Source organism: Haliotis asinina, chromosome 7 (genome assembly GCF_037392515.1).
Source record: "Haliotis asinina isolate JCU_RB_2024 chromosome 7, JCU_Hal_asi_v2, whole genome shotgun sequence".
NCBI lineage: Eukaryota > Metazoa > Mollusca > Gastropoda > Lepetellida > Haliotidae > Haliotis > Haliotis asinina.
In genome coordinates, this window is record NC_090286.1 from 6,284,059 (window position 1) to 6,303,142 (window position 19,084).

The 19,084-nt window shown below is 43.3% G+C and overlaps 1 protein-coding gene across 1 annotated transcript in view; it reads right to left on the reverse strand.

The window, feature by feature from the left end:
* Positions 1-1,950: 1,950 nt before the first annotated feature.
* LOC137291731 (uncharacterized) overlaps positions 1,951-19,084 on the reverse strand; it is a 29,997-nt gene continuing 12,863 nt past the window's right edge. Inside the window, exons 8-9 of the mRNA XM_067823224.1 lie at positions 6,302-6,470; positions 1,951-4,580 (exon numbers count right to left, since the gene is read on the reverse strand). Coding sequence (XP_067679325.1) covers positions 4,273-4,580; positions 6,302-6,470 — 477 coding nt within the window. The 3' untranslated portion in view covers positions 1,951-4,272. The remainder of the gene's footprint in view (positions 4,581-6,301; positions 6,471-19,084) is intronic.

Here is a 19,084-nt window from a genome sequence, read left to right on the forward strand (position 1 = left end):
TTTAGCGCTTTGTCTGCTGCCAAAGGAAGATGATTCTCACATGACTTACCATGTTCACGAGTAGCCTACTGTACTAGAGAGGTCGAAAATTCATACACATGTTTTTTTCGCCTCATTCATTGATCTCCAAAGAAATGTAAAGAAGACTGATCATCTTTGGGAATCTGAATTTTAAGTACGTTTCTGCAATGTTGCATATGATCTCATCTGGATGTTTTCTCCAAACCTTAGCAAGATTTCAACCAGATCATTATGCAGCTTTAGTCCTTGTTGCACAACATCATTTAGAGACACGTTATCACATTTAGCTGACGCATAAAAAAACCATCATTACCTTTGTCGTATTTCTTTTAGACTGGACAATAGGACAATGTGGTAAGTACCAGAATTTGTTCTTGATTTCCTTTTCAGACACTTTTCTTATATATCCCTTTTTTCTCATTCTGTGAGGAGGGATGGCGTTGGTCCCTCTCTGTCTACAGGTGGCGGCATAAGACGTGGTGTCTGTCTCTCTGTGTGTGCGAGAGGGACTAAGAGGGGTGACGTTGGTCTCCCTCTCTCTACAGGTGGCGGCATCGTGTTTGGTGTCCATCTCTCTGTGCGAGAGGGACTGAGAGGGGTGACGTTGGTTCCTCACTGAGTAAAGGTGGGGGCATCGTGGTTGGTGTCTGTCTCTTAACGTGTTACGCTGAAGACGTAAACGTTGGCGCCGAGGTGTCAAAATCTGCCTTTTTGACGGGCGTCGTGACTCGCATCCCATGACGTGCTAGACGTCTCTTAATGGTCCGGCCCGAGACTCCATTTGTTGCAGGAACTGTCAGAGCTGTAAGTGTTGCAGGTTGGAACCTTGCGTGTTGACGATCCATCTGTCGTTTCTGGGCGTGGTCATTGGAGGACGTCCAGATCTGGGGCGGTCTCGAACGTTGCCATAAACTCCAGATTGTGTTTCTGTGAACGTTAAAACGTTGTGCAACGTCACGTTGAGATGTCCCAGCTTCAATCAGACCAAAGCAAAGATGACTTTACTGTCCTTCGTTGACAGATTTTACCACATGCAAATATTTCATTTAAATGTTAAATGTTCTCGTCACGATATGGCTGAGATATTGCCGATGTGACATTAAACATTAGCTCACTCACTCACTCACAAACATCTTAAAAAACACTTAAGAATCACAATAAGTATTTACATTTGGTCTTGCCGATCTGTCGGAGATGAGAATTACTTAGATTTATTAAAATACAATGCCACTGTCATATTTCAAATAAATATTTGTCAGAAGGACCCAAACTAAACCAATATCACATAGGTTAGGTTGTTGGGTGCCTTTCACATGAGTTTTTTTCACTTTATCTCTTTTTTCCCTTTATCTCTTTTCTCCCTTGCTACAGTTATATCATTCATACAGGACACTGTTCGTATACACAGCACAACGAGAAACAAACATGACATAAGAGCACTAATTGTTAGAGGTTTCAGCAGATATTCACAAGGTATTCGGTTATTGCCAAAATATTGAAAGTGACCACAGTTGCTAGCAACAATATTTCTCATTAGAGCATTACAAAATGGCTTCTTTATCATGTTAGCTTCAACGACTAGACAAGAGCGTGTGGTTCGTAGATTTGTCATTTAATTATTCCTAGAGGGTCACATTATTTGGATAGTAAGTTAAGCTGTGATTTGAATCACGTCCTTTGGTTGATGGTAACATATTGATCCTCTGAATGCATCCAGGGTATTTTGTTCGGCAACCTGTGCTTCACGCATTGTGCCCATGTGAGAAATCGAACCTGGCTCTAAGTAGTCACGTGCGAACCACGAGACTACTCAGCCACCCTAAATATTACCTAAGTGATATTTATTATTTGTTCGTGATGTTACAATTTGCCGTGACAAAAGGTATAAGAAATCCCCTCAGAACCAGCAAAATATAACACAGAAAAGTCTAAAATATTCAATTATTTTATATTCAGCAAACAAAAGCAAGATACAAAGATTCACAATACATGTTTTATGTACAATGCTGCCGAGTCAAATCTAAAGTAATGGGTAACAAATATAATATCAACTCACCAAAGTTTGAGTTTGAGGGCGAGAAATAGTTATACTGAATATAACATTGAGTTGTCAGGCAGCGGTCATGTACGTCGAGTGTTGACAAAGGCAGGGAGTTTGATCTCCAGTCAACACGACAAACAGCCTTTATATACACAGTAACGGATTCTTGAATATTCGAGCACAAATGCCATTATTGCCATTATTGCAGCAATGTCTCGGCCAGACACGTGTTTATCTCAGTCAAAACATTTTCAAAGGGAGGTAACTCTAGACAATAACATTAAAGGCCTGCCGCTAAAATACTAATAGCACTGAACATTCATGATACAAAATGTGACCCATAACTATTGCTCAAACTCTAAACAATGTGACACAATGATAATTATCACTTAATCAACAATACAATTTATTGAAAATACACCCTCATAATAATGGTGTATTCAGGAATATGTCAGCCATTTAATGGCTCTGTCTCTGGGCCTGACAAACCTGTGAATGATGTAATGAACAACGATTCAGGCGAATGGTTTGATTTTGTGTTGTTTATACTATCGGTAGTATTTCAGCTACACTAAGGCACATAAAACAAACTGCCATGATAATCAATGATGTCCAAGTACGACTGAGTGAACTGTGCCAACATGTGACTTCACACATTATACCATGTGGGGAATCGAACCCAGGCAAGCAAATCGTGACAAGCAAACGCTTCAACCACTGGGCTACCCCACGCCCCTGGAGTACAAGGATCCATTATCAAACATGATTGACCATCCCATTACATGTGTCTTAGGTCTGGCATCGACTGACACAGTGATCAAGTAAATTCACCGCTGATGATGTTGCCGTCACAAAATGGTTTAGTCTTCTGTTGGTGTTATTACTCGTGCTCTACCACTTTGTGTTCTGGCCTCTGACTGGCCTGTCTGCTTGTAATGCTGTCTAGATATGGATATAGACGATACTTCATTACCTTAAATGGCACTCGTTTCATATCACATTTCTTGAGAAAAAAAATGAATAACAGCATAAAATATGAAACTACTAAAAACATAAAAGAAATAATAAAAAAATCATGTAAAATAAAACACAGAATAAATTGAAATAACATAATACAGGATTTAATCCAGCTTGTATACCAACAAAACAATGATGACATTGAAGCTTGTTCGGACATCAGTCAGAAATAACATCAAAGATAACCTAACAAACGATGTCATCTAAAAGGACAAAACAATCTATTCAGAACAAAATATATCACACAAATGAGAAACAAAGATATATACCTCAGCTCCCTCTCTTGCAGTTACAGGGCGATGAGATGTACATAGTATGTATATTCAGCTTGAGTATTAAACAACTGTCAAAACAAGGTAAAAATATTAAGAGCAAATATATAGACATACAATAAACTAGATAAAAAGGCAAAGCATTTTCTGATCAAGTCTCTGCTTGAAGCGACCAACAGCATCTAAGGATGGAGGAATATACTGAATCATAAGAAAACACATTAGCTAGGGAGCACATTTTGTGTCAAGTCTAGTTTGTTCCAAAATAACTAATCCCAAAACTTGTCATAGCTGTTAATGGATGATGTGCAACATTTCATACATTGTTTTCACAGATTCTGCTGATATTTGCTTTCAGCTTCAACAAGGGTTTTGAACCTCTGTTGTTAGAGATTTCCCTACATCAATGGTCTGGTCGTTTAATGACAAATGGTTCCGGGATTGGGAGCATTAATGGATAAGGATGGGTGTACAAAGTAGGGATACAGGAATGTAATGTTGGGCGTACATGACTTTAAGTCTAGCTGCAATTCAAATCTTTTACATCTAAATCCAGACTTGCCACAACTGTGACTGTGAGTCGACTGATCATCCACTTTACCCATTGATCTCTGAACGGCTTTAGCAACAACATGTGGAGACATATAGACAGGCTAGTGAAATGTATGCTGGTTTGTGTGTATTAATGTCCCACTGTGACAATAAGAAAAGGCAACTAATATGTCCTCCTGATTTAAGGGTCTATGAGAAATGTATTACTTCACACACGCCTACAGGATATGACTTATCTAATAACAAGTTCTTTCCCGTTTTGAAACTCATAAGTTGAACCAAGATTAAGTTGTGTTTGAATCTCTATTAACACAAATGCTATCGCGAACAATCTTTTAAATTCGTTTCCCATAAGAAAACTAAAGAAACCTAGGCAGTGGTAAAATTTTCTCCGTTCATCATTGATGTCATCATTGCTTGACAAAAACTATGGAACTCCAGTGAGTTCTGATGCACTGTAATCAGGATCTGGTTACTGCATGTAGCTGCCGATGGTAGCCGCCAGGTGGCGCTGTAGTTAAATGCAATGCTGGGTTTGGGCACAAACCCGCCAGCTGGTTCCCTACTACATCCGGTGACAAATGCTAGCAGTCTTCCTGGAGTTATTCCCCCTGCAAACTCGGTCTGATTTCGGGTCAAACATTGGCTCTCCCTTAGCATGTTGCACAAGCTGCCATCTGGAAGATGAAAATATGTATAATTACCTCAGTTAATTGGACAACACCTGCATTATCACAATGATCATAATGGACAGAATCATATTAAAAGGTTCCTTATTTCTGCACTGATCATTTTCCTAATTCTGCACACGTACCTATTTCCTAATTCTGCAAACTTACCTATTCTGTATTTTGCACAACTACCTATTTCCTAATTCTGCATACTTACTTACTTACTTATTCTGCACACCTACTTATTTCCTAATTCTGCAAATTTATCTATTTTCACATTTCACACACCTGCTTTTTTCCAAATTCTGCATACTTATCAATTTCATATCATGAAAACCTACTTATTTCCTAATTCACTGCACACCTACCTATTTCCTAATTCTGAACACTTAAATATTTCCAAATTCTGCATACTTACAAAATTACATACTTTCCCATTCTGCACACCTACGTATCTTATAATTCTGCACCCCTACCTATTCCTTATTCTGCATGCTTACATATTTACAAATTCCGAACACCTACCTATTTCCTGATTTTGCACACTAATCTATTTTCAAATCATCAAAAACTACTTACTTCCTAATTCTGCACACCTAACTATTTCCTCATGCAGAATACTTACCTATTTACTAATTCCAGAGATTTCCTAATTCCACACACTTATTTCCTAATTCAGTAAAACTTCCAACTTTAGCAATTCCACTTATCACATTTACAATACATCAATATGAAAATTCTACAACCTTTCTACATTCATAATTTCTCAAACATAACCTATTTAATATTTTCGCTCCCTTAAAACTTATTAAATACTATTCTGCAGAGTTATAACTTTTCTGCAAGTTCAAGTATAACTCTGCATAAATACCCTGATATTTTTGCTGAACTGTACGCAAAAAGAGATATGGCAGTGTATCATTAGAACTAAAACTAAAACTAAAACTAAAAACTAAAACTAAAACTAAAAACTAAAAACTAAAACTAAAACTAAAACTAAAACTAAAACTAAAACTAAAAACTAAAACTAAAACTAAAACTAAAACTAAAAACTGTTTGTATTTCTTCATTGTTATTAGACTGATTCACCTTTCTGCGAAGCTGATGACATTATGTTTGCATCATTTCATAGTTTTCATTTTCCATATAAGATAAATGTCTACAATTAGGTTTTGGTAATATAAATACAAACAATGTGACACATGTTATAGTACCTCTACTCCATGGATTTTATGTTCATGCTGTTGATCATTGGATTGTTGGATTGCTGGCATATTGCTGAGTGAGGCATTAAACAACAAACAAATGTAGTGAGTTAGGGTAATATTTGCAGTAAAAGGAAAAGTGTCTGTGAAATGTATGAACTGATGAAATTGTCCTAATTTATCACCTCGGTCTTAATCCTGCTGAGAGTTGATTTTATCCGGTGTTTTGTCAACAATTCAAGTAGAAGCTACTTTAATCAATGTCCTTCATGACAGTTTCACTTACTCATTAAGGAGATAAACTTTGTGTATTCACAGGCTGATGAAGACAATGATATCATCCAATAATACATATCAGAATTCGGGAATAGGCCAGATTTATGATGTAAAAATTCTATGAGTGGGATATGATTTACTTGCTTCAATATTTTGGGCAATATAACATTGCTGATCTAAAAATAGAGACATCTGAAATAGGCACCGTATACAGGTACTCTGGCACTCGTCTAAGTCTCCTCTCACCTTCAGCTGCCTGCAGGAATCTGCTAAGGTTGTCAAGGATCCGCTGTTCATTGCCATGGCAATGTTCATCTGGTTTCAACAGATCCATAACCCTTTCAGCTGTGACCTCAATGTCTGATTTATACTCAAGCAAATCCCGTAAGGAGTGTCTTCTGATGAGCTCCAGAATCTGACAATATCAGAAACAGAAAAAAAAAAATACCATGATGTTTCATCACGTAACACCTGAGTGTGAGTTCTTCGATAGCAAGCCACATCATCCACAGCCTCTGGAATAATAGATGATGTGCCATTGTGGGAATTAAGCCCAGCTGTTTGGACTAACCGGGTAAACAACTTGGGCAACAAGTAGTATAGGGAATGATAGTCCGAAAACACTTTTCAAAAACCCCTCTAAAAAGCCTCATTTACTAAATGAGGCTTTGGTGGGACCCTTAGCTTTTGCTATTATTACCCCTACCACAAAGCCACGCCATCACGTTTACCGTGACTTGGCAGGCGGTAACACTGTGCCGTACGGTATGATCAATAATTCTTCTCTTACAAATCCCCTACCCGGCCCATCCCTCAAGTAGTACAAGTTAGGTTCGTCGGCTTTCATATCCACTTTATCTATGTTGTAAGTTTTGACTGACCATATAGGATCGGTGGCTCGCTTACGGCTATCGCCCTCGTGTTCCCCCGGCTGGTATAGATACCTAACTAAGGCCCTATCTGGTATCTGTTTCTCCTTTCCACGCAATGGAGCAGACGACTCTGCTAACACTGATTTTAGTTTGATAGCGTCTGCCGGTTTCTTACCAGTGAGCCGGGTTACTTCATGGTTGATTGCCGACACCACCTCGGGTAACCTCGCTACCCATTCAGTCGATCGTTTTCCAGTGGTTGTCATTTCCCTAGCATATTGATGGCCGAACAAGCGCTCAGCCAAAGTCCTATTAAATCTCTCAACTATAGCTTGGCTGCGATGGGCTCCGGCCGTGCCACGTCTGACCTTTGTATCGTGTTTGGCTAGCAGTTGTGAAACGGCACCCATGAACTCCCGTCCGGGGTCAACTTGCAGCTCTGTTGGCCACGTCAGCGGACTGCGTTTGTATATACGTTCGAATCCTCTGGCTACCTGGGCCGAATCTTTCGTGGTCAAGGGTTCGGCTTCCTTGTAACGACTGGCTACGTCCACTACGGTTAAGGCATACTTGTACCTCTTATCATGAGGTAGGAACAGTAGGTCTGCCTGGTGAATGCTATTAGGTATGTTAATTCCGAAACTCCTTCTAGGTACGTAGCGTGGCGCCGGCAAATAGATCTGCCACAGGGCTTGTTTTTCAAGCCACGCTTTGGCTTTCTCTGGTGATACTCGCGCCATTTTAGCTAGCTTATCTACTGCGCTAGCTCCTTTCCAATATCCACGCGGGCTGTAATAAATAGCCTCAAATTTTTTCATGTCCATACGCGTATGTGTTTATACCATCAATAGCTATCCAACGTTTCGTGTCCATAGGCGATAGGGACGTCTTGTTTATAGTCAGTCCGTATATCTTATGCCCATCACTTCTAAGCGTGTTCATCTTATGCCTAAAGGTACGGGTCTTGAACAGAGCCTCCTTGAATCTGGCGTGTTTGATGTGTTGTTTCACCACATACTTCTTAACCCCCTTAGCCTTCCGGATCTCACTATTGTCGGCTTTCAATATGGAGTACATCTTAGGTCTCAAACCTATGTACTCAGCTATTGGCGTGCCAGCACACTCGTCCTTCATCTTACCTAGGACCTTTTTATTTACCGTGCTGTGTATAGTATGGGTCTTAGGATAGTCGCTGGTGTCGTATAAATCGAGGTGTTTCCCCATGTCCTCGTACACGTCCTCGGTTCGAATCTCCATCAGCAGGGAATCCGTGTCAGTGTACAGCACTTCGCACCTGTCGCCGTACTGTTTCTTGAGCTCGTTGTAGTAAAAGTCGTACATCAGGTGTTTGGATAAATCGAGGATACTCATCCCAACGTAAACAGGTCGGTTGAATTTTATGTGGCTTTTCTTCATGTGTATGGCAACTAGGTCGTCTGTGAATATTTTATTACGGTTGAATGCCGGACTGGCTATCAATTTCCTGAGCTTGTCTTCCTCACTAGATCTAACCAGTTTCACGGTTACGCGTTTCCTCAGGTTTTCCATAGTCTTACCAAACACCGAGTTGTTCATGAGCTTGTAGAGATTTTTCTCAAAATCACTGGTGGCTTTTTTTCGTAGGTCTGTGTTCATTCTGATGTAGGGCTCCATCCATGGACTCTGGTCGAACATGAGCACCCTGTGTATTTTGGTCAGCCTCATACCCAATGACAGGTACAGCTGTAGGTTGCGATAGTGAACTATGTACTTGGTCTTATTCATTAAGTTAGGCACGAGTTTCTCAACGTCCGCCACACGACCACCTGACAAGTTATGTTGGTACTCAGACATCCAGTCTGTGTTAACCTTCATACGTTCGGGTGCAAGGGGATAGCTGTTGTGCGATGCGTGTAATGCCTTGGGATACTCTAAGTCAACTTCGAGGATATACCCTTTGTTCGAATCTGGTGCAATGCTCATAATATCAATGTTTGGTACCCATTCGAATCCTCCTGTAGGTAGATACTGGCTCATGGCCCAGCCGTACAGGTTATTTGCGTCGAGGTAGAGAATGTGATTGGTTGGTTTGTTAGGATCGTAACCTTTCACGTATTGATTATTTGCTTTCGCGTATCGTTTGGATACCATGGAAATCCCACCTCGCAAGCCTTTCTCAATGAATAGGTGCATGTCGTAATCTGTGAGCAATTCTAAATTAACTCCTGTCTTTTTAAGCAAGGCGTCCCACGACAGACCTGGGCTGGTGTAATACCATGCGGGGTCGAGTTTATACTGCTTGAAACATGTTTGCCGAAACGTCTCGAACACGTCGGCTAACAGCAGTACATCTGTCCTCAAGTACAGGTCGTGATAATCGCCAAGGTTCTTACAACCAAGTTTATTCCATACGTTAATCGCGTGCGAGTAATCGTCTCGTGAGACGGACGCCTCATTCAGCTTGCTATAAAAGCAGTCGATAGGAGGTAGTCTGGTCTCTGTGAACTTAACCCAGCTATCCATGTACTCATATGGGTATACGCCCTTCCTCATGAGCAGGTGTCTAGTCTCGGCGTCTGTGTATCGATCTGTGATAGGGAAGGTATTGTTGGCCTTGACCAGACTGTCGAGTGACGACAGGAGGAATTGAAACGAGTCAATGAACCTAAGTCCGTTTAAGCTGAAGGAGATGTATCTCTCCATGTTGTTTGGGATGCACGATATATTACCATCGATTTTCGCGATGGCCTGCATGATCAAGTGAGAGTCGTATCCTCTCAAGTTGTGAAAGACAACGGGGATGTTTATTGTCTTAGGATTGATTTTAAGCTTGAGGTTGCACGCGTTGTGAGCGGCGCCTCTATACTTACCAGTTATGTGGCAGTGATCTCTCACCGAATCACCGTTAAGTGGCGAGTCGCACACGTGGCAGTTAGTGCTACTGGCGTGAGCTAGCTTGTCGGCTCTGGTCATACGCATTGGAGCGATTTTATACAATGCATTCCTAATAATTTTTTCTTCCTCCTGCAAGCACTTTAGAAACCTTTCAGCCGCGTCAGGACCCCTATACACTACCGGAGCTTTCGTTTCCCCGTCACAACGGACGACAATGTATCCAAACGAACAGGCTTTATGCTCTTGTGTTTTGTGTGTGAAACTCCCACTAGTGGATGATTCCCCAACCACTAAGGCTTCGAAGTCGGCGTATATTATATAAGGCACAGACATTTGGTTCTTGTGATTGTCGAATTTTAGGATATTTTCACCTTCCTTAGGCATGTCGACTCGTATGGCCGTCTGCCCAACACCTTGGCAATCCTCCAGGTGGGATTCTAATAAATCGGCCCGACTGAAACAGTGTAGGCATCGTACACAAAAGTGTTTTTCCCCAACGTGTTTCGACTGGTCGTGCAACAACCGGCTGAGATGTTTTATCCACGTGTAGTGATACGTTTCACCTTTTTGAATCATGAATAAATTAATAACTTGACAATCCTTCACCGGGCTGACCCTGTGTATTATTGTTGTATTACCTTCGTGTCCAAAGACATTTATAGCCAGATTATTCTGTTTTTCTACTTTAGTGATCTGGGATATTGGGGTGGGTTCATCTATACCATCCCAGTTGAGCCCATCGTCCTGTGGATAATTAGAAGGCCTGTTCGGATTAGTGGCAGCTGGAAATAAGGCTGACCTGATAGATAACCTCAAGCAATCGTTTCCTCTATTCTTAACGTTTACTATGGCTTGTTTGTTCTTATAGTAGGGAGGCAAGGCTAGGTATGACCCACCTCTGAACGGCACGTATTTAGCTATATCTAGATAGACATTATCGATTTTATCTACAACCCACCCGGACCCCATGTGCGTGTAGCGTTCTAGGTATTCTCGTATCTGCTGAAAACTATTATCGATTGATGTGTCAATGGTCTCTGCATGTGTGACGACCTCTTGTTTACCTCGGAAGTAAGGTTGAATATACTCAGTGGTACTCCCAACCTGCTTATCGAGCGACATTTTCTCTGTGATCTGAAACTTGATACTTCCTAGGTTATTTAGTTCCTGGTTGACCTTATCAGCTATCAGAGGCTTAATATCTGTAATGTCTATGTTTCTATCAATGTGCATGCGCCAACCTCTCAAATAATTGCCTACGGCGTGCTCAGTGCGCACAAACTGTAGGTCAATAGCTCTATTCTGTCGTAATAATTCTACAAGCTGTGGTTTTCTCATACGAGAATACCCGCCTAAACCCAAATCGTGTGCCTCGGCTTTCAGTTGTTTTACAGTTGGACGTGCTACTGGGGCATGTGATAACAATGCGGTTAATCCGGCTTTCCCCAGTTTTGAATAACCCGTGTATCCAAGCTGTTTCGCTTGAGCTTTTAACTGTTTTACCGTAGGAGGGACTTCTAAACCTAGTAATCTCAACAATGCTGGCTTCCGCATTCTAGAATACCCGATAACACCTCTCTGCTTTGCGGCCCGCTTGAGCTCGCGCACAGTAGCCATAGTGTTTACACCTAAGAGAATCAATGTCTAATTGGTCGGCAGTAACTCTTAAAAAATATTTTCTGGTGGCCGGGTACAATTCTAGACATTCTGTCAAATCGTCCCACGTACCTGGTAAAATATATAGTGTGGCTGTTTCAATCCAGTACTCACCTTGGTTATAGTATTCCTTGTATTCACTTATACTCGAAAAACGTTCTATATGGTATTGAGACGCGATATCCCGCTCCCATTCGAAGGGGTGAGTATACTTAACACCCTCTTTAATCCATACCACGTCCACTATTATCTTAAATCTGAAGCTGCCCCATAAAGCCAGTTCATATTTGAATATGTTTTCCACAGACATAGCTATACGTAGGTGTGTATAATCTCTAATTGGAGTCTATCTTGAGCAGTCGCCTACGTTCTTTTATGTAGCCTTTTTTATTCTCGTATATGAGTTGATGTCTGACTACGTTCGCTCCGTGAGCTTTACATAAACAGTAGTGTCCTTTAACCCCGATACCACACACAGAACATGTGTAGTTAGGACTTCCCATATGGAAACAACAGAACCCCTGATTCCTGCATTTCCTACCACAGGCCTCGGTCTTCCCCATAAGTATATATTCGCATCGGTATGGAGCGGGTCTCATGTTTACTTATATAGGTATTTTAGTTTAATTGCTTAGCAACCAACGCAGTAGCTGCTATACCCAACACTATGAAGCCCAGTTCACGATTCATTTGTCCCTTGGATGGTGTGTAGTACTGAGCGAGTGTGGGTTTATTGAGCGCTTCCAATCGTTTACCAGTTAGTATGTAGTATTCTTTCATTGCTTCATCGACATCGTAGAATGTTTTAATGGCATGGTTTTCACGCTTGAGTTGTTCGTTAATAAAATCAATCCTCTGGAGGCGTTTTTTAGCGTACTCGGCCTGTGCTCTTTGTAATTTCTCAGTAGCGAGATCGTGTCGCTTCCTTTCTTCCTGTATTTCAGCCGCGTGATCATCTCGTAGTTTCGAGAAGAGGTAATTACTCCCGGAAAATGCCAGGGCATTCACTAACGCCCCACCGACCATCATAGCTATCGTGGCCATCCCTATATTTATTTCATTATATTATCAGGTATTATTCCTTGTTTTACTAGGATGTCTTTTGTGGCCATCGCCATACCAAGATTCATTATGAGCATACCCATATCCTGCAGGTTGAAATCTAGCTTGATAGTTGGTTGTTTAAGCACCATTTTAGTCAACCGAGCGTACCCTACGGCTAGGCTAGCTACCACTGTGGCGTGGTATGCGTCGTTGACGAACGTTTTCCCCTCAGACATTATGTATATGATATAAAATATTTTAAATTATAACATGATATGCGGGTCTACCATGGGGGATACCCCCATACCCCCACTGTTGGGGGTTACCTCACTGTTGGGTGGTGGCTCACTGTGGGAGGTGTATAACCATGTTATAACCACGGCAGCAGTTACGCCTACAGCCAACAACAGTCGGGTTGGGTTAGTCACTTTATGTTGGTTACACCACCTTTTTTTACCGGCAGCTACTCTCTTAGGATTCTTCTGTCTGGTTACTGTTGGGGGTATCACCTCGGGACTCACTGGTTCCGTCACCTCGGGACTCACTGGGGTCTCCTCCTGTGCAGCATCCATCTATACTATTATTATTATTCTTTCTCTCAAATTGGCAATGTTTTGCTGTGATAATCGCCGCCGTCACTGGAGCCAACAACATACCATATTTGTGGTACAGCCCGCAGCTGATAGAGCTCACGGCGTGTTCGATAAAAGGGTCTTTCTCGAGGTCTTCCCACAGGTAAAGTCGGCGCTCTGGTGGAATGGGAAGGAATTGTGATACAATACCGGTGTATATCTGGGTCATAGCCGATCCTATTGTTTTTGTCATTTCTGCTCCGAGCCGGGACTCGTATCTAGCGTACAGCTTATCGATTTCTTCGGCTGACATTTTGTTAATTTTATCCGGAGTGTAGTCTCCAAAGTAATGTTTGGCTTTGCCGCCAACAGCCAACGCCACCAGTTTCTCTCGCTTGTCATCAGTGGGGCCTGCGGGCGACAATTGTTCGAGCAATTCCTCACACTCCATCTTATAATATAACAAGTAAGATTTAGTTTTAACTATATAATACCCGATACAAACAAAACACAGAGAAATGAAGGTTAAGTTGCACACGACAAATACTTCAAATATCATAGCTATGCTTAGCATTTGCTTAGCTTTGCTTAGCTTTTACTTAGCTTTGCTTAGCAAACTATATATGCTACTGGTTGGTCGGTCTTTAGAACGAGCTTAGCGTGTTTAGTTTCAGCGAGCTGTTTCTTCACCCGTTCCCGTTCTAATTTACTCATCACATCGTTCTCTCTCAAACACTCCTCGAACGAATCCCTGTCCTTACAGTGAAATAAGGCCACCCATCGCGTCTGCTCCCTGAGGTCTTTCAACACCGAGTTGAACTTCTGCGTTAGCACCCAGACGCTGTGATTTGCATGACGGCCGGAGAAGGCCAGGTACGATAGCATGTCTCTCTTTTTTGTTATCTCGCGATTAGCGCTGCAGTCGTCCAGTATAAACAGCGTCGGTTCCCCTTTAAATTTCTCGTGAAGAGCTTTCAACCAGTCCTGCAGGCGTGTTCCAGGGTCGATTTTGTGTACGTCCGGGTCCGTCATCACCCAAGGTCGCGCGTACGTTTTATTCATGCTCAGAGTAGGGCACATGATAACGATGTTATCGAACACATCCTTGTAGTAACCCTCCAACATATCCAACACGAAAACGGTCTTCCCACAGCCAGTCTGCCCGCATATGATAGCGCAGTGTGGGTCAGTGGGTAGTGGGGGGTACCCTCGGGGGGTGTGGGGGTCTCCCCCACTAGTAGATGGCTTGCACGAATCTCCCATTGTCTATATTAAGTTGCGCGTCCATAATAACGTACAGATATAATTTCAACTTACCAGCGGTTTGAGCCTTCTTAGTAATCTGGATGGTTATCCCTTCGCTGCCGTTATCTATACGACGTCCGCTACCGTGCAGTTTATCATCATCCGTGGATCGCATGTCCAACCATAAGGCGTACTTGGTGGTCAGGTATTCACCGATCTGCACGGAGCCGAGGTCCAGGTCCTTTGTTATGTAATCCCCCACTGGTAGCTTTTTTATCTCATCCCACTGCTGGTGTGGCCTCATACCATGACTGAACAGCTGGTTGGGCACGCCCTCGATGGTAACTTCCACCTTTTCAATCTCGGGGTTGAAAAACTTCTCGCTGTCCCTCCGGAATGGATCGTAATCCTCCACGGGGACGACCAGGATACCTTTCATCGATCGCGCCGGCACGTTCAGGTTGATATTCCATACAGTGTCGCTCTTATCTCGCACGACTGATCTATGCCTCAGTACACGATCGTACAGGATGGCCATCTTCCCAGAGTACTGACTTCGAACCTGCCTTGCCAGCTCCGGGCTAGTGACCATGTCGAACTCCAGAGAGATGTTGTCTATGGCATAACTGGCCTCATCACCGTTCGGTGTACGCACTACTTTGCTATAGTCGTTAAACGTGAGCTCGTATTCGAGCCTATCACCCAGCGCGGCCTGGTAAAACGGCGCGTGTCCCGTGAGCAACTCGAAGTCGAGCGGCACGCAGAATCGATTCCCGTATGCTAGAGCGATAGCCTTTTCACCGTCCGATAGCTTGTCTTGTTGGTCTTGCGTGAAGACGTATCCTATGCGCGCCCGGGTTGATTTGCTGATACCCTGGTACACATCGTTGACTCGTTCTCTCTCGCTTTTCCAGAGATCCTTGTAGCAGTGAAACACGTCGCTGTCGTCGATGCTCAGTACCTCGTTACCGCTGATCTTGACGGTCGTTTTCTTGATGATAGCTCGACCCACGTTCCGCACTAGCTCGCGTTTGTCGTTGTCGGAGGTCAACGTGATATTGAACGCCAGTCGAACAGTGCCTGGTACAATGAGGTCATTCTCACCAAGGTTTGGAAATCTAACCAGCAGAGTTTGGTTCTGGTCTATCTTGCTGGGATTGTTGGTGATGGTCACCGACTGTCGCACGGCTCTGGCACCTAATGGCTCTCTCAATCTTCTGAAAGGATCTAATTTTCTACCGTACATTGTTATATAAAAGAAATATATTTTTAATACTAATGGATGAAGACATACCTATAGATGATATGTGGGACGATAGTGCCCAGGCATTCAATGATGACCAGGAGACCTCATTCTCGCAAGGTGACGAGCTCCTTAAGGACGCCGTCGATGATTATTACAACGCAGTTGAAAATAAATCCAAACTCAAGCCGTTGGGAAGGAACTATTCCGATTTTACCCTCAGCAATGGCACGCTGCGTTTGAAGTCTCGCCCGGAGATCGATCTCATGAATAAACGCACTAGAGAACCGCTTGCTTTATCAACATTAGCTGGTAAACATGGAAGTCAGTTGGTCCAAGATGAACTAGGTTTCATAGATTACGGTGGCGCGCGACCTAAGCAGTATCCTCCGAAGTTAGTTCAAGGTCTGGAAGGTATCAGGGACGCCACATCAGATCAAAACATGACTTATGATATTAAAAAGATGTTGGCCGACTACGAGAACGAACCCTTCCCGGGGCTCGAATTTACCGTTCGGGAACTGAGGGGGTTGGATCTGTTGATGCAAACCATTCGTGGTCAGCTCTGGAAAAGCACAGCCAAAATGAGTGAGATAGACGACCACATCGCCTATGAAAAGAAAAAACTCGGTGAAACTGAGGACGAGTCTATGAAAGCCACCATTGAGGAACGAATACGTAATTTGGAAGATGAAAGGCAGACCTGGTTGGAGACAGCGTCCGGCTACAAAGAAAAGCTTAGATCCCAGGTCAGCCGTATACGGGAAACCATCAATCAAGTCCTCCACCGAGACACCACGTTAGCAGACAGGATTCGGATATTGTTCCGGGAGCAAGGGATCACCATCGCCAGCATTCTGACTGCATTGGGTTTCATTATATCAACCCTGGTGGTGTCACTGGTGGGGGGTGCCCCCACACCCCCAAGTGCCGGCGGCGGAACTCCAAGTGGTGGTGGGGGTGTTAAAGACTGGATTAAAAAACTCGGGGAAGGCCTAGCTAAACTGGCTGGTAAAGCCGCCGAAGCCCTTCCCGGCATACTGGGTAGCATCGTCTCGTGGTTGTTGAGCGCTCTGTCTAAAACTGCCATGTGGCTCAGTCAAAACCTGTGGGCAGCCATCGTCGCCGTGGCGGGTCTGGTGTACGTAGCGGCTAAGAAATCTTTAACCAAATAAGTCCCAAAGTTACCCCACCAATCACTAAGGCTGTTTTATTATCAATATGCTGCTGAGCCTGAATATGAGAGTGTGTGGGGGGTACCTCCACATGAATTTTAGGCTCCGGAGGTGGCGCCACTATACCCTTTTCACGTGGTGGGATGTGTGGGATATGTGGGGTGTTAATATCGGGGTTGATACCCAATTTTTGGTCCGCCGTGGCTATAACTATTTTGTTGTTATAACCCACCACTTTTTTTATTCTCAGTTGCATATCACTCGGAGCCATGTACAACCCCACGCCGAACACGTAATTGACTTTCGATCTGGCGTATTCTAACACGTTTTGGTAACGGTCGATGGCCCTCGGGAGATCAACTGGAGAATTGATAGCATCCTCAACGTTGGAAACGAATTGTGTCTGGGCGTCGTAAGCAGTTCCCTTACCGAGGATGTTAGAACGCGTCATCGACTGCGCACCCAACAGCGCCCACACGTACGTTCGAATCGAATCGTTCAAGCGTATTGTACCAGCACGAGTGAATCCTTTCGATGTTTTTGAGATCATTTTAGTCCAGGCTGTGGCTGCATCAGGACTGGTTTGCTTTATACAGCTGACATGGATCTTTTCATTCGTTGTGGGGCCTGTAAATGTATGCCGGTTTGGGTTGTATGAACCATCTTTAGAACCGGCATAATATTTTCCGGACCTGTAGAAGTACACGAGAACTATACCGAGACCATGGTTCACACCAGGAAGGCGAAAGTCTTTATTCGTTGGAATCTCAAACTCCCCACAAATACGTTCATAAGCGCGTCTATCATAGGGGTTATTCGTCATACTCCACGCTTTATCTTGGGGAAGAGGAGCACTTATTTCCTTCAATATTCGTCTCGTTTGATAATAAATATGAAACAAAATAACCGCCTTACTCAGTTCGTCTATACCATAGTCTGGTTTCACACCCGACCCTGTTGTCACACACCACACAGCAAAGTTGAGTTGGTTCTGCCAAAACTGCATTGGGTTTTGATTCCAGTTTACCACCGCCTGCGCGTTATTAACGGACACGACATACTTTTCAAAGATATCAATAAAGGTTGTTTTAAACCCCGTACCATCTGCATTCACCACGATTTTCAAGTGTGCTAAATCCATATTATATTATATAATTTATATATTATAATATGTACATAACACTTCCAGGAATAACTAGCGGTGAGGCCGTTCAGCTGACGCACGCGATCGATAACACGTCAGGTCAACTCGAAGTCGCACTCTGCGATATCACCTACCTACCGCAATGGACTAACATTAATATCAGCAACAATAAGCTGTTCGTCAGTGGAACTCGCAGTCAAATAACTGACGGCTACTACAGCGTGTGCTCGCTAAACGACGAGGTCTTCAAACCCCTGGGAGCCGAACTCAAGATGAACGACTCAAACGGCACAGTGGTGTTAATCAACAACGGAAGAACCTCCTTGAGGCTCGGCCGACCATTAGCGAGGATACTCGGTATGTCTCCTGACGAGATAAAACCAACAACAACCGTCACAGGCACGAAGTTACCCGAACTAGTACCGTACCGAGAGCTATACATTCATCTCGGTCAGGTGAGCACAACGTATAACATTCAAGGAGGCCACCCTTCCACTATACTGAGAGCAGTGCCGGTGAAAACTGAGAAATTCAACGACGGTAGAACCGAGTCATTTTCACCACGGCAGTATAAGAGATTAACCCAGGGCAACATACCTGAGCTGACAATATCGGTGTTAGATATAAATCATAATCCTGTAAATATAGGATACCTCAGCTTAACGCTTCACGTAACATGACCAGCGCACAAGGGCCCGGAGTGAAAAAATGCGTCAATATCGGGATCTCCGACCTCGGAGACACACGCGGTTTCGACGCTTCCGGAATAGATGGTAAAACGTACGCCTTGCAACTGAAAAACAACATTTACAAACGCGTTGAAATCCCCTCCGGTGGAGCCCTAAGTGATATGATAGATACCACAGGAGCAACAGCCAACACTAAGTACGCCCTCGTCAACACCGGTGATGACAACTGGAGAATATACCCATCATTCGGAGGTAAACTGTTCGACTTAGACGATGTTGAGAGCACTACCGTCGTCAAAAACAAACCATATATGCTCGTCTTCACCGAAGATGATAAGTGGGTGTTGTTACCCGATAACAAATGGTTTCTCAATATTAGACTCGTCTCCCCTTACGTGTTCACGGATAACAAAGACAACCACCTAAACAAAGTCGTGAACAATGGAACCCTGCTCGTGGCTTACGTCCCAACTCAGAGACGTAGCATAGTCGTCAGCCCAGTCAACACTATAGCA